General features: G+C 38.8%; 1 protein-coding gene across 2 annotated transcripts; it reads right to left on the reverse strand.

Annotated features, from left to right (window-relative positions):
* Window positions 1–8: 8 nt before the first annotated feature.
* On the reverse strand, window positions 9–7,466 carry srsf3a (serine and arginine rich splicing factor 3a). 2 transcript variants are annotated; one of them, XM_041782947.1, is made up of 7 exons: window positions 7,179–7,466; window positions 6,599–6,677; window positions 3,112–3,322; window positions 2,890–3,024; window positions 911–949; window positions 737–823; window positions 9–649 (listed from the first exon to the last, which is right to left on the reverse strand). In XM_041782947.1, exons 2-7 carry the CDS (start codon window positions 6,603–6,605, stop codon window positions 622–624), a joined length of 507 nt encoding a protein of 168 aa, XP_041638881.1. In that variant the 5' UTR covers window positions 6,606–6,677; window positions 7,179–7,466; the 3' UTR covers window positions 9–621. The 2 variants fall into 2 exon arrangements, with proteins under 2 accessions (XP_041638881.1, XP_041638879.1); XM_041782945.1 differs by having other exon boundaries at window positions 6,599–6,655; window positions 7,179–7,449.
* Window positions 7,467–16,454: the final 8,988 nt, after the last annotated feature.

Here is a 16,454-nt window from a genome sequence, read left to right on the forward strand (position 1 = left end):
GATAAGGATCACCTTGGAAAAACATTTATTGAACAAGTTTGACCAGCACAAATTGCCACAGCTCAAAGACTCAACCAAAGACAAACAGCGTTGATGCTTGCTTTTGCAAAAGAGTCATAGCTAAAATACAGCTTTAAATGTGATAAACTTTAAGTACAGTACCAGTATTTACAATAAGTTAAGTTTCCTGTCAGTTTTCTATCATTAGTATAAAGCTTTACACGTGATTCAACTTACAGAACCCGGAGTATTTTAAGGGTCAACCAAAAACTACATTAAAAAAACCCCAAGAAAAACCATAAAAAACATGACACAAACTTTAATCAACAGTTTAAAAAGAATGGCAATATAAAGTACCCAGTATGCCATTTCAAGGCATGCAGTGTAACACATTTCATAGAGCAAGATTCAAGGGAACCTCAACATTGAAACCATCAGAAGGAGAAAAACATGTAAATCCTTTGGTGATATTTAAAAAGATGGCCATTACACAGTATGAACCATGGCCATCATTCAATGTCTTGAGCTGGCAAACACAATTTAAAAAGAACAAAAAAAAAAAAAAAAAAAAAAAGGTTTTCCAACAGATGCAGGATTTGACAGTTTTCCCATGGTTTGGGGTCATTTCCTTTCATAGGACCTGGAACGACTGCAAAGAGAAAAAAAAAAGTACGTGAAAACAATCTTTTCTTAATTTACAGACTATAATCAAAAAACGTTGCTTATAAAAACCAACCTCGCTGATCGTGAAAACGATCTTGAACGTTTATGGTTCTTGTCTCTGGAGACAGACCGATTTTTGCGCTTGTCATTTGAAAGAGACCTGGAGGAAAAAAAAAAGAGAAACATTACTGCTTATGGTAAAAAAACAAAAAAAACAATGCAAATAAAAAAGTTGCCAGAGGCTTACCTGCTTTGACTGCGGCTGGGTGTCCTCCTTCGTGGTGATCTAAAATGCAGTTCAGGTTCAGAATGGAGCAAAGACATTAGGAAAAGGAATTTCATACTTCCCATCACCAATGAAATCATTGGTATTCTTGATCCTTAAAGAAGCATGTGGTGCATGTGAAAACTTGGTTACACAGTCTGTTTGTACATAAGAGGATCATCTGCATCCATGAACTTCATCCAAATTGATTCTTGAAGAGGAAATTTGATCATGGAGCCACTTTTTAGGGTGTTGGACAAAATCAAGGCTCAACACTGAAGTTTTCCCAGTACAAACTCCCAGTTAAATATGCAACAACTACACACTTATGATATGTGTACAGTGCATATTCTTAGATCATCTGCGATCTGCCCTATAATCTTTTCTTTTTAGCATTGCCAGAGGCATGTAGCTTTTGCACAACAGTCCTGATATCTTTAGAAATGAGCATGTTAGTTCCAAAAATTTTCCTTTAATATGACCAGGTTGAAATTTGGACTTTCTCTTTAGTTATTGGAAAAGTTTTGTACTGAGGTGAAAATATACTTTCTTGGAAGAAATGGGGAATGCACCCTCTTTTCCAACAAATATCTCTCAAAATGGTTTAATGTTGAGCCATGAAAATGCACTGAGCAGTAAAATTAGACAGTGAGCATCCAATAAATGTAGTTCATTTCTGCAAATGAAAACTGAACATAGAAAGCAAAGTTCCTTGACCACAACTTTTGATTTGTAGATTTTTGCAGCGCTGCACTTAATTTGGTCTAAATTACATAGCGTCTGAGGGAAAACCATCAAGCATAATAACTACAAAGAGCAGGTTAAAAGTGACTTACTATTTATGGGCATTTAGGCAAGATAGAAATGACGCAAGGACGCCAGACTGATGGTGTGGGAGGTCGAATTGCAGAGAGGATTTGCCACATGATGCAAATGTTGGAGATATGAAGTTGCTTGGTGGCTGGTTGGTAGGGTAGTCGTTGACTGTCCCTGCACTTTTTGGGGGGAAGGATGTGAAGGGATGTAAGCCAAGGGCTGTTCCCGTTGACCAAGTAGTTGTGTGGAGAATAAAAAGAGTTAAGACGCTGACTGGCTGAAATGTGAAGTGGACCGCTGTCGATTGGGTTAAGGTTGGAGGAAGAAGAGGAGGATGCTGGGAACTGCATGCTCAGGAACCAAAAGGTTGGAGGAACCTGACGGCTTGAGGTGCACCTGGGTCATGTGACAACAACAGCCAAAGCTGATTGGGGCTCGCTGGACAGCAGTCACATGATGCTGAAAGAGGACTAGTTGACTGACTCAGATGGTGAGAAGCGTGGTGGTGACTCTGCAATGGGGTTCATTTTTATTAATAGATGGCAACTGAACTCAAAGAGAAAACAAAATTTACACCTGTAGAAAGCTACTCTAGTAATTATCTTTAAAAAAAATTAATGGATGTTAAAGTGCTAAAAATCCCAGTATACAATATCAGTCTGGTAGAGCTTGACATTTTCTACAAGTATACTGTCATGAATCAGCAAAATTAGCAGAGATATAAATACCTTTGACATGTGAAATGGTTCAATAAGTTTGTTCAAAGGGATTAAGACAAATTAATGAACTACACTTAAACCCATTAGGGAAACACAGTTAAAATAAAGGATCAAGTCCTTGAGCAGTTAGATGCAAAGATACCTACTGATAATTTTAATAGGAATTAACAATTAAATGCAGGCCATGGCAACAACTAACTTAAAACTTTACCGCCTAGCTCAGCTTAAGTGATGTTAAGGCATTATAGCTGTGGAATCTGAAGTCATAAGACATGTTTGGTGAGTGTAGAAGGTTGTAAATCATATTTTGGAATTAAAAAAACAATACAATGCTAACTGGATTAGGGGAATGTAAATCGGCAAAGAACTTTCATAGTAAGACAGTAAATAAACCCTAAGGTGTATTATTAAATAACAAATGCACACCTGCGTCTAGCTGGAGGACTACGTCGCCTAAAATTATCCCGAGGTCGTCTACCCCAAGATTGAGGAGGTCCACGGCTCCCAGAGCGCCTCCCCCCTGTGGATAACTCAACTCGGACTTGACAGCCACACATTGTCCTATGCAGACAGAAAATAAGTAAAAAAATGAGAAAAGAACTAGTCCTAGTGCAATTACATTATAATAATCATGTACAGAATACATACCTTCCGTCCATTTCTCTTACAGCATCTGATGCGTCTCTGGGATCTTCAAACTCTACAAAAGCAAAGCCGGGAGGGTTCCTTGCAACCCACACGCTTCTTAAAGGACCATAGTACCCAAAAGCTCTTTCTAACTCTGCCTTGTTTCCATGGTTTCCAAGGTTCCCAACGTACACTTTACAGTCAAGGGGACAGTCTCTTTGAAGAGTGGGGTCTGAAGGACAGAAACATATAGACAACCATGGACAGATATGATGGATGTTGCTTATTTAGCACTTTTACTTATTCCCTACCATCCATGAAAGATTTATCATCCAAATGTAGAGGTAAAATTTCAGTGTGTATAATGCACAACATTACAAAGCAACACAGTTATCAAAAGAACTAAACACATGCTGTTTGACCCTGTTTATTATACAGCGAAAGGGAGAGAAGGAAAATGTTTTGAAAGTGTGCAAGCTGAGAGCTAGACAGCTTAACGTGATTGTTAGATATTCTGAAGTGGGTGGACTGAGGTATTTGTTAGCAGTAAGCTGTCTTTCTGAAATAAATATTGTGATTTTTTTTAAACAGAAAAGTAAATTATACCAGATAAAGGCCTTTTATGCACTTCAATTACATTTTAAATCAAACAACTATAGTCTTTATTTTTGTAATTTCATATCAGATTTCAAGTACCACACACTGGGTCAGCCCTTTGACAGCAGGTTGGACACAAACACACACAAATACATGCATAGAGGAGGAGGGGAAGTGGAGAGAAAGAAATGATGGAGCAGCATGTTTCCTCATAAAGTTTACAAATAATTTTGTTACTTGTTATTGCGTTACTAAAATGTCATTAACCATTTTTAACGTAATTCAAGTTATGTTTGGTCTATGTCATCAGCTCTGTTTATGTAAATATTGATTAAACGGGAACTCACTGTGTTTAGCAGCTGTGACTATCAGACAGAGCAAAGCACACCCAAACTTTTAAGTAAACAATCGGCCTCTCCTTGCTGTTAATGGACCACATGTAAAGGAGAACCAGGACATGGTGCAGAGATACTCACTTACGACAGGGGTCTGTCTTAAGTGTCATGCCTGTACATCTGTAACAACAGCATTGTCACAGATAGCCTGAACATGCAGAAGACACAACTGCTCTGAATGCTCCATGCTCAGTTCTCCGACTGCTGATGGTGTCCCCAAGACAGACTTTCATCAAATATTATTACTAAAAAAGACAAAACTCGTGGCTTTGAATTGAAGCAAACATGTTTAGTAGGAAGAATACTAAACCATAGGAGATGCCAGTCATCTCAGCCCCCTAAGGAGAGACTAGCCAGAGTGCCAGCACAAAAGACTGGTTATATGTACACTCAGATGGGGTTGTTTGCGCCAAATAATTTAGAAAATAGCAATTAATGTTTTAGTAAATGCATGCTATAATGAAGTATTCTGTTGGCATCCACTTTATTTCAGTTTAGCTCCACACACTATACTCTTTCCCCTCCTACTACCCCTTTCCAACCCAAGTGCGGCTTTGGCAGAGGGCTGTCAACAGGAGTCTGGTCTGCTGGACATTTCTGCTCCTTAACTCATTGAGTGCCATTGACGTATATATACGTCAAAGTGTTTTTTTGGCGGCTCTCACAAGGGGGCGCTCTAACGCTCCCTGTGAGTCATTTTGGGGCTTCTGGGATATGGAGTCGGAACACTACAGTCAGAACTGACGGTAGATCAAACATCAGAGGTGGAGACCCTGGGGTCAAAGAGCAGAGCGATTGTTACGGAGGTAATCTACACTAAAAGTGCTAACTTAGACGCTGGAAGAAACTTTAAACTTTTGTCTGAGAAATCGCTTACTCACTGAAACCGACACTGAACTTAACGACAGCGAATCCAGGGATCGGCGCTTTTATTGATCTGCCTCGGCCGGCAAAGAGGCTAAAGAATGCTGCAAGGTCTCCCCCGTGCGTCGGAGAAATAAGGCAGACTCTGGCCAGCTGGATGCATACAGCGACAAGCAGGAGAGGACGTGGTCATACACGGAGGTCCCGTGGAGGCCGTCCAGTTCCAGAGTGTGAATGGCATGACAGTGACTGGAAGCGCTGTTATTTATTTTACAATAAAATAATATTTGTAATGCAATTTTCAGATGTCTTTTATGTTATTGAAGGCAAAATTATAACATTCAACTCACTGTTCTGCTTGACAGACTTTCACAAAAATGCATTTTTCTCAGCTTTCCAGGAAAAAAGTTGTCTTTTTGGTGAAACTAGCCTCTATTCAACTTCAGATAAATCAAGAATGGAACAAGGTACAAACAAATGTTTTTTTTTCCATGATGAAATAGAGAGATTCTTCTTTCATTTGAGCTATTTGGTGTTTTCAGAATCATAGTACAAAATATTCTATGGGTCTTGAATGATGACTCAAAACAAGCCACGTTCCATTTTATAAAAGGGCTGGCACTCAATGAGTTAAGGGGAGGTTTTTGTTGCCATTGTAACAGGGCTAAATACTGCTAGTGCTGTGCTCAAAGTGATTAACAGTGCTCTTTATTTAAACGGGCCACATCAAAGCCTACGGTCTAGACATACCCTCTTTGCAAAGTGTTTTAGACAACTTTGGCTATAAACTGGAACTATACAAACAAAAATTGATAAACTGATCAACTATATTTGTGTTTGTCCTTTGGTAAAGCACTACACTTTTAGCACATAATTGTTAGTTGCACAATCTTAAAACAGTTGTGGCTTCTCTAGTTAGCAAACTGCTAACTTCAAGCATAGGAAGTAATTTTTAAAAGTTTCTTCATTTCATCAAGGATGGCATTCATCAACTTCTATGTCCATGACTCATCCTGGACTAGTTTGTGTTTGTAGTGGCTAATGCAACGACATTAACTTGGCTCTTGCTGTTGAAATGATGGCATAATGCAGGGTGACAATCCACTCATGTCCATTATCACCCAGATGGAGATGTAAAAAGTATTTAAACCTCTAGCTGCAAGCTTCCCCTTCTTTGCATGTGTCTTGTGAGGATACAACCTTTTTCATTTCATAACCTCAATAGACTAAAAGAATACTCATTAGAAAGAATGCCACAAGGAATGCTGTGTGAGCACATCCAAAAGTTAACTGATCCAACAGTTTCTTATTACAGCATGAACGGTTGCAGCTCTACCTGCAGCTCTACCTGCTTGTCCTGCAGCACCCACACTAATGTGTCAAATACTGTAAATTCCATTCTAGTGGGTGGGGTGGCTGGGTATTCAGGTATGCCAAAACAAGAAAAAAAAAATCAAACGTCTGCCAAATTGACACACCTTGTAGTTAATGACTGTTTAATATCATTCCTTTGGTCGGGGAATAAGGCTGGCAGCTTTTTGAGCAATCAATAAACTGATGAGTTAACATAAACACGCCAAAATGAATTCTTTTTTGACTGGAGGAGAAAGTGATGCAAGAGTTCAGCGAATAAATGAGTCAACACAACTTACCTCCCATTTCGTCTGACAATTATCTTGTTCTTGCTGATGTCCCACGATCAGATGTGTCTAACAAGAAGACAGGCAGGACCTATTATCTGATTTAGAGTCAGTTTAAGAAATCCTTTGCACCAATGTTTAGTTCATGTCTTTTTAATTTCCAGTCGATTTAAATGTACTCTGCAGCAACATCAAACCACATGAGGGCCACTCCTGTTTACAACGAGCTGAATCTTATTGCTAAATCTGACGTGTCTTATTTTTACGCTACGCTGCAAAGCTTCCTCTAGCTAGCAGAAATTGCGAGTAACAACGACTGGGAAATTTAAATAGTACCATTTTACAACGAAAAGTAGCGTTAACTTTTACCACACGCTCACCACTCAAACACCTTCTCTGCCATTGCTGCAGGCCGCTCAGACAGACGCAAATATTAACACTACATCAGCCAGAGCCGACTGTAGAAGCTAGCATATTTAGCATTTATGAAAATTAACACTTAAAACGAACACGTATGAGCTCGCTAGCAAACTAAAACATGCAGTACACGATTAACCCGGCGCAAATAAATGTGTCGAATATATATACTCACCTGTTTGAAGCTGCAATCCTACCACAGAGATAGCAGTAGATTTAAGTGCTCCCTCTGGCCGCTAGCTTGACTTGTTGTTGGCACCAGTTTCAAGCCGGAAGAAATGCACGAGTCCACATGTCCTCTTCTTCTTTTACGGCGAATATGTGGGTCAAAACAAATGTAAAAGGAAATACCGCCCTCTGCGGTGCCGGAGGGCACAGTTTTCACTTACTGTTCTTCACAAAAACCTGAAGGAGTTGACCATATAGGTTTAAATCACACATTTTCACTACTGGATAAAACGGCCAAACGGTTTATCAACTACGTAACGTAGTTTCCCCATTAGAATTAATTCAGTTGAGTTCAACTTTATCTGTATAGCACATTTAATACAAATATAGACTCAATGTGCTTTACACAAGATAAAAACTAACAGTAAAAGCAATGAAAACATAAACAATTCAACCCCCGTTCTCCCTTCCTTTTTATATTACACAAGTATGTCGGTTCATGACTCTTTTAACCAGTTTTTGCTACTTTCAGCCTCTTGTTCCCTCTGTTGACCCATTATTGCCCCTGCTTACCCATTTTCACCACTCTTACATCATTTTTTAAACCTTATTTCACTATTTGCAATGCCAGTTTGTGCCACATTTAACCTTTTTTGCCACTTCAAACATATTTGGTACTTTTAATGCATTTCTGCTACTTTAAAACCCCCATTTCACCACCTCCTCCACCCATTTTTTTTTTGCCATTTTTAACCCATTTCAACTCTGTTTTTAAGAAAAGGGGTTTGTATTTTTTTTTAATAAAGGATTTTTAACACTGTACAAGTTAATGCAAAAACACTTTTGCTTTGATGAGAGTGGTTATAATCTAAAATATTAAAAAGAGTAAACATGGGTATCACAGCTTAATTTTACAATGGACCATGACTTTGCTGTCCTCCATGTGGCCGCAGAAAGCTCTCCCCTTTATTCCCCCCTTAAGAGCAGCCTTGCTTCCAGGTCTTGTACCCAAAGCACCTTTACTTCTTCGAACACATTTAAGATGATAACTTTAAATCTGACGTATGAAAAGCGGTTTTAAATAGTCCTACTGAAATTTGGAAACAAATCCTCACCAAATAGTGAGCCTGAGAGAATTCAAACACAAGCCATCTAACATCAGTGCATTATCCAAAAGAAGGCAGTCATATGATTCACTGGTTCTTTATGCTAATAAATTAACTTTATTCATGTAGACTGACCTGATAAACAAAAAAACAGATACCATCTGCAATTGCAATTGATTAGTACTGGGAACATGAGTAAAGTAAGAGAGCAGGAGGGAGTTGTTGCTCAACAGGTCAGAACACCACAACAACCACTTGTAAGCATTCAGGAAGGCAGTTAGATACTATATGTAAACTTCCTGTGTAGAGGCACATTTATTGCTGAGCAGAGGAAGAAGTGTAAAGCAGCAACCAAAATCTTCATAACCCTCTGTGACCCTGAATCAACCTATCACTCCTTACAAAGCAATGTCACACAATGAAGACAAAATAATGATAGAATTTTATGATTGGAGAAGAAAGATACAAAGAAATGTCTGCTAAAGAATGTACACATTAGTTTATAGCCCTGCAGGGGACACACTGTCAATATGATATAATGTATTTAATCATGTTACAGCTGGGCTCTCTGAGCACATTAGAGGAACCGCACCATTTTAAGGCAAAAGTATATCATAGCTTGAAATACACTAATACAATTAGGCAAAGTCATGAAATACTGATGCTGGATTATAATACAGAAGATAATAAGCACTGTTAAAGTGGATCTCCAATCATAACACAGGGATAAATTGACTTCATACCATTAAAATCCTGTTGCAATGGAGTAATGCACCCCTTGAGACTACAATTGTAACACAAAAAATAAACAAAACATAAAAGAATCACAGTGGCTGATCTCGCACCTTCATGCACCTTTGGGTTTGGTGCACAACGGGCTTATGGCATAGCTGCTAAATGCATTGTTTTAGAATCTTTCCAACACAAAATATCTAAAATTCTCTGCTGTGTCATGTCCATTACAGCCAACATGAAACAATACACAGTGTAGCTGACTGAAGCATGCCATAAAATATTGCATTGTCTTAATAAAGGTGGCCCATTGAAATATGCAATATTTCCAGTTATGATGGCACTGAGTCAATTTGCAGCCATGCCCTGTGTAACGACTGGGTCATATTCTGCACAAACAAGGCAGCAAATCTTCTAGCTACAGATCAAATCTCAGGAGGATCAGAAGACTTCCTGAAGTTAATTCTAGAAGGATCCCTGGAAATAGTTTCATTTTTCCATTTTTTTTTTCCAATTTTTCTTTTTCTTTCTTTCTTTTTTTTTTTTTTTTACAAAAATTAAAATTCAAAATGAATGTTGATTTGGTGACATGAGTCAAGAGGCTTTTTTGTAGATCCCGTGATGCTGAATATGTGTACAAAATTTCACATATTTATGTTGTATGTGGTGTTGGGGTAACCTTGCAAAGCAGATGGATATGCCCATTCCCTCATTTTTCACTGGCGAATCCATCTTGTTAAGCTCCTGTCTGAACCGTTGAGAGGGACCCAACTGCTGTCAAGATGGCCGACATGGGCATTGCTATACATCCAATCCATGCCGGAAGTCCCAAGCGGAAGTTTCTTCTTTTTGTTGAACTCAGCTGCCAGTGCCTAAGCCTAAACCTTGGTGCTGGATCTCAAATATATCTCCTTCCCCAGTGCCTTACCCTGAACCTAACCACTTGGGTTTTAATGCCTAAGCCTAACCTTTGATGTACAGACTTCCAGTTGAGACTTTCGGTATGGATTGGATGTATGTCAGCCATCTTGTCTGCATCAATGTACTCTTGGAACCGTTTGGGCTCGGTTAGAAGGTGACAGGACCAATCAGCGACGAGGGGCAGTACTTTCAGGCTCGGCAGAGTTGTGATGTAAACAAGCAGCAGCAAGTGGCTGGTGCAGTTATGGTGGAAGAGCATAGCGTGGATGCTGCTAAAGCATAAGTTTTATCAGAACTTGACAACATTTCTTTGTTAAAAGAAGAGCAAAGAACAGCAGTGAGTTGTTTTCTTTTCAAAAACAACAAAAGTCGAGTACTGACATGTCTATAGTCCCCATGTTTCACGTTATTCCTTGGTAGCTGCACACGTGCAGCTCGATAGCTGCTACGTCACGTGTTTTGTTGCTCTGATTGGCCCGTAGAAATGTGACAGACAGAAAGTTCATCCAGTCACACTCCGAGTTTTTTTCAAAGCCTCTGCCTTTTCTCAAACGTTTTCTATTGAAGCTTTCCCAGATGGATGTGTGAAACACACCCATCTGGCGTGTAAGGTTAGAGTCGGGGCTGATTTTTGAAACAAATTTTAGGAGGCACCACTGAGCCATTAAGCCACGCCCACAAACTAAACCCATACGCAACTTTTAATTTTTTCCTCTGTGCTTATTCCCACCACTTTTCATGGCAGTACAAGCCCTTTGGAGCTCTTCAAAACCCTTAACTAGACTACTTCCTCTTTCATTGTTACTAATGGGTTGACATGGCAACAGATTTAGTGTCAGATCCATGGGCTTGAAAATATATACCATGGGAACACTTAAAGGATGTTTCACAACAATTTTGTGGCAGATTTGGTCAAGTTAAAGGAGCTGCATTTGTTTATTTAAAACAAAGTCAGTTCCTGTGTCACTATGGGACATCAAAGTTAGGGTTAGCTGCCATGGCCACGCTCTTTGAGTTTTTAACATAAGCCTCAGAATCTTTCTTCACAAAGGTCTCTTCTAGTAGACAACTCAGTTTTGAGTCAATCAGAAGAGTGCCTTCAGAGGAAAAACTCCTGGAAGAACACCTGGGAATGACTAGGATTGACCAATGTTGCTACAAAAAAATCAAAATGGTGGACTTCCTGACTTAGCAATAATGGTCCCAGAGACTTTTTTGTAGGTCCTGGCACGATACATATAAATTCCCATTTTCAAAATCCTAGGTTGAACTTGCTGCTGGGGCCAATTTTTTGAAAACCTTCTAGGGGGCGCCACTGAGCCATTAAGCCACACCCAAAGCCCAAACTTATATTAATAAACTTGTTCATACACTAGGAATTTTATGAAGCAAGTTTCCTGGCTGTATTATCCCTTTTACCACTTGATAAAACTACTTCCTATTTCATGGTGATCAAAAAATGACCATGGTAACAGCATTAGACATAAAGTCATGATCTTCATATTGGTGCAAGATCAAGGTCTTTGGATGTTTCTGAGCAAATTTGAGTGGGATTTGATCACCCATATAGGAATCATGGCTAATTATACAGAAGCTTTCTATTACCAGTTGGTGGCGCTGTGGCTGAATCCAAAATTTCAAATGCAGATGAATTCAGAATGGACTATTGTTGTGCACATTACATTTTTTGAGATATGATAAAGAAACAGCAGAGTTATAGCAGTTTGAAATTTTATGGCGAAGCATCAAGCCTGAATCGAAGTTCGCAGTGCCGGCACATCTATGCCCTCTGATGAAAACTCACCAGTTTTGCTTTGGCAGTGACATCAGTGCCAGGCCCCTAAACTGCAGCTGCCACTAGGGGGCGATTGCAATATTTTGGCTATATATTTCTAGGCCTGGCATGCTGTCATCACTGGGTTTGATACTAAAATGCTGTGTTGTGAATGTTGGGGAAATAGTGAGGACATCAGTCTATTGTGGTGGTTCTCTGGCAGGAAAAATTGAACTCTCAAAGTGCCTAAAGTGGAAATTTGACATGGAAAACAGCTGTTTTCTTTAATCAAGAAAGGATTCAGTATGTATTTATCATGCATCGTATTCACTGAGAATGACTGACAGATGAATTTTTGTAAAATGGATCAAACATTAAGCTGACATTTAAAGCCTACTGGGATTTTTTGAAATAACATACCCTAAATACCACAACATATTTTTTCACTGCACAGTTTTTCATTTTAAAAATCTTCTAGGGGCTGGATGGGACCACCATTTGATGATCACTGCTGTATGATTTCAACCTGAGTACAGTTTTAGTAAAGAGGGCAATAAGGAAGAAGTGACTGCAATGTAGACTGAGGTAAGAGCAATCAGAAAGATGTGAGAAAAAGAACAGTGCACCTTTAACATCATTACTCAGAGTGCATTGCACAACAAAGGTAACCTACAGGTGATTTTATTTTCCAGTGTACTTTAAATACATTAATCTAGTTTGTTTCTATGTGCAACACACACACACAGACACTGATGTTAATCTGAAAAAGTCGATTTGTCTTAACATGCAGGGTTCCCTATGGAAAATACTAAACAGATATTCAAAGTTTAAACTAGCTCTGTCTCCAGTGACTACAGCAATAAATGCAGCAGTCCACTACTGTAATAATACACAGTTGCACTAGGAGGCATGATTCTGTTTCCATAAAAAATACATGACTGTAATCATACATATTTTAGAATTATGAGTACATACTCAGGTTACTCAAGTGATTTTTCTCAGAAACTGTGTGACATAATACAACCTGTAATGCAGTATTGCAACACTGTTGTATTGCAGCTCGAGCTGAAGTAAACCATCTCAATATGTACTTAACAGTTACAGACTTTATTTCCAAAATAACACCCATACCTATAACCTTTCATTATAAACGCATAGTTCAATTCAAAAGCAGACATTTTAAGGGTTTAATATAAGAAAATAAACAACAAAGAAGTTTACGGTAGTGAGTCTCTTTCTATTTTTTTTTTTTGTCTTCATTTTAGTCTCTACCAGAGGTAGTGAGGAATCATTTAGGGTCCTTGGCAGACACAGCAGTAAAGGACTCTTGCTTCAGGGGGCAAAAGTTCAGGGATAAAAAGGATCACACAGGAGATTACTCCCATGTACGTAACACGGATGCCTAGAACACAAACAAAGAGCATTATGTTGCTCAGCTTTTTTTTCGTGGCTTGTGTGAGAGAGTGTTTCTCTATCCTTCCTCCTCACCACTGGACTTTTTAATACCACCAGAAGAAGAAGTCAAAGTTTTTTCTTTGAACGTGTCCTTCTGTTCTCCTTTTAGCTGTTTAAATGAAACATCTTTTTTTTCTCGTGCCTCCACTCAGGCCAGTGTTTTTCAATCAGATTAGTACAGCACATTCTGTTCTGTTTCACTTCCTGATGACTGTACTGCCTGTATCCCTGAATGAACTCACCCGCGTGCTTCTGGTTACACCAAGACACTCACTCAAACAGACCTCTTCTTGCTCATGCAGGTCGGACTTTAATACCTCAGCAGATGTGTAAGCAAATAATCAAAATGCGTACAGGTTTATGAGAAAAAAAATAAGTTGGAAGCAAATACTTCTAACTCTGAGCAGTATGATTTAAAAGCTGAAGTATGTGTAAAAAAATCTACATGAAATTGAACATTATAAGCCTTTACATTTTCAAAGCTTCAGCATTCTCACTTAGGCTTTTAGAGCATAATTCCACACTTCTTGCAGCTTACTGGAAATGTACTCACGCTTCTCAGTTCAGCTCAGGTCAGTCAGTTCATTTTTGACCTCAACTTCTGCATAGAAGTCTGGGGAACTTGCCAAAAAAGCAACCAGGGACACCGCAGAACAGACAAGGCTGAGAAAACAAACAAATCCCCTTCTGAGCTCTAGTTAACACTCACTGGAATGTAAGAAATAACCAAATATACTGTCAGGTAGGATGTAGAGCATGGGGGCTGGCTGAGCCATTACATCAGTGATCCTGTTGTGCACCTCTTATCCCCCCTGCTCTGACTGTGAATTAAATGTACTGATTGGAGAGAACCTGTGAAGCCTACTTTCTTCCGATTACTGATTGTGCAGAAGATTACTCAGCCATCCCCGTGGGTTTTTGCAGAATCAGGTTCACTCGTGTTATGTCACCTTTGTAATCAACAGGATCATCATGTTCTCTTCAATAGCTACCTGGCTGTCTGCCAGCAGTGTGTGGTCAGACAGTGTCCTCACCACCTCTGACCGTGGGATTCGTCCTCCACTAACCTGCAATTAACTTCTAACTCCTGTCATGGTCAGCTCCCTTAACAGTAGAATTGAACGCCATATGTTGTAGTTTGTAGTCTTTTTAATGCAGAAATATGACTACCATAGTTAAAAAGCAGGAACTGAACCTGCTGTAATGCAAACATCCTGTCTGAACAGAATGATAGTTTATCAGCATAAAAGCAAAGCCATAAAAAATCTTTAACAACTTCAGCTCCTGCACACTCCTGTGACTTATGTGTCTTCATAACCTAATGACTGAAACGACTGTCTTTTTGAACTATCTCAACCATGTAAAGTATGCAGCAGTGAAATCGCTTGAATTTTTAATGTGCTCTGTAAGAATGAACAGTAAAGGGATGCTAAAAAATGACTTGCTTGAAATACTTGATAGAACAATTTTTAGTTTTAAGTAAACAGAACCCAATCACTCTGAATATTTTTTGTCATTGTACTCAAGGTGTTTGACAATCTGCATAGTTTTCCAGAGTGCTTTTTACACCATGAGTGAAGTTATCCTCCCAGTATGCCATACTCCACCCTGTGGAAGAGCACTTCCCAGGTCAAAGTGCATCATCCTGTGTTTATTGGTAATATTCAATGAAATTACTTTGAGGACATGACTGTTGATATTAAAAAATGTGACAGTCATAAGGTTGCATTGCAGTGGATGTGAAACATGTAAATTATATATTTTCATTTGAGTCATACTAAAAAAAATTCCACTACCAATAAACTTTTGAGTAATTAATTGCAACATATATTTAGAGTATTTACAAATTGTTTGGTTTGACAGTGAGATTATTAACACACCGAAATTAATACCTGATATCTCATTATGACCTCAGCAACAAGACTGATTATTCTCACATTGTTGTTTTTAATGCCTGCATCCACTGGCAGGGGGTGGGTATCAGATGAACACCCAGTGTCACCCAGTCCATGATGTGCTCATAGAGAGCAGCTACAACATATTTCAAGTTTTAGTTAAAATTTTTTAATTAAATATTATTTATAAACAAAGGCTGGCAGTTATATTCATGAAACAATCACAATGCAAACAATACAGACTAAGAAACTTTTTATTAATAGAATACAGATAAAGTTCAGAAGTCTAATTTGGGATTGTGTAATAAAAACCTATTTTAGAAACAGTCATTTGCTTTAGCTTCATCAGCTTTAGCAAGCTATCATAGCTATGCTAGCTATGTAATTAACATTACTACATAAGCCAATGTAGCTAATTTAGCTTTAGCCACTTGAGCTCTAGCAACCTTAGCCAAAGCTAACAAAGCTATAGCTAGATAATTAACATTACTGCATAAGCTAATGTAGCTAGGTAAGCTTTGACAATGTTAGCTTGAGCTTTAGCTTGAGCTTTGGTGACTATCCAGTTCCCAACCTTAGACTGAGCTACTGACACCTCCAAAAGTGGTCTTCATTTTAACACAAAAGCTTTGATATTTAGCCTAACTCAATTTAAACTTTAACCTATTTAGAGAAAATATGTTGCTAGTCAGTGAAGAATATGGTAATCAGAGCGAATTCACTGGGATTTTTCATACTGTACTGGTCAAATTTATTCCATCCACCCATCCATCCATTTCCTATACCACCTATCCTGTTGGGAGTCACAGGAGGCTGGAGCCTATCCCCACTGTCATTGGGCAAAAGGCCAGTCACTCACAGGGCAGTCATATAGACAGACAACCAGGCACACTCACATTCACACCTTTGAGGTATTTAGATTCATAATTTAACCTAATGTGCATGTTTTTGGCGATGGGAGGAAGCCGGCGTACCCGGAGTGAACCCACGCATGCACAAGGAGAACATGCAAGTTCTGCACTCTGCACACCTGACCGGGAAGCAAACCAGGGACTTTCTTGCAGTGAGGCAACAGCGCTAACCCCTGCGCCACCGTGCAGCCCATCAAACTTTTTTATGAATATTATGAAACTTAATGGATGTTAAAAGGTGTGTTGTGTAAAATTGTTCACATCTAAACCTGCTGCTCACGGGTAACCTAGAATAATAGGTCAGCCTCATGAAATTGTGAGTATTAGAAAATCAATTTGAATTAGAAAATCAATTAGAATTTTATTCATGGTGTTGATGTGTATGTTGAAGATATTATACATGTTTTAGTTTCATAATTCCACTTTCCTGTAGCAGTCAAATTTATCAGTGGCAGTGGTGTAGTATACAGTGTAAACTTTATTTTTTTT

Source organism: Cheilinus undulatus, linkage group 3 (genome assembly GCF_018320785.1).
Source record: "Cheilinus undulatus linkage group 3, ASM1832078v1, whole genome shotgun sequence".
Taxonomy (NCBI): domain Eukaryota; kingdom Metazoa; phylum Chordata; class Actinopteri; order Labriformes; family Labridae; genus Cheilinus; species Cheilinus undulatus.

Coding starts and splice junctions, on each gene's coding strand:
- srsf3a (XM_041782947.1), bottom strand. Junction 950..2,889: donor AGTCCTCCAGCTAGACGCAG/GTGTGCATTTGT, acceptor ACTGCATTTTAG/ATCACCACGAAGGAGGACAC. Junction 650..736: donor TCGTTTTCACGATCAGCGAG/GTTGGTTTTTAT, acceptor TTCTCTTTGCAG/TCGTTCCAGGTCCTATGAAA.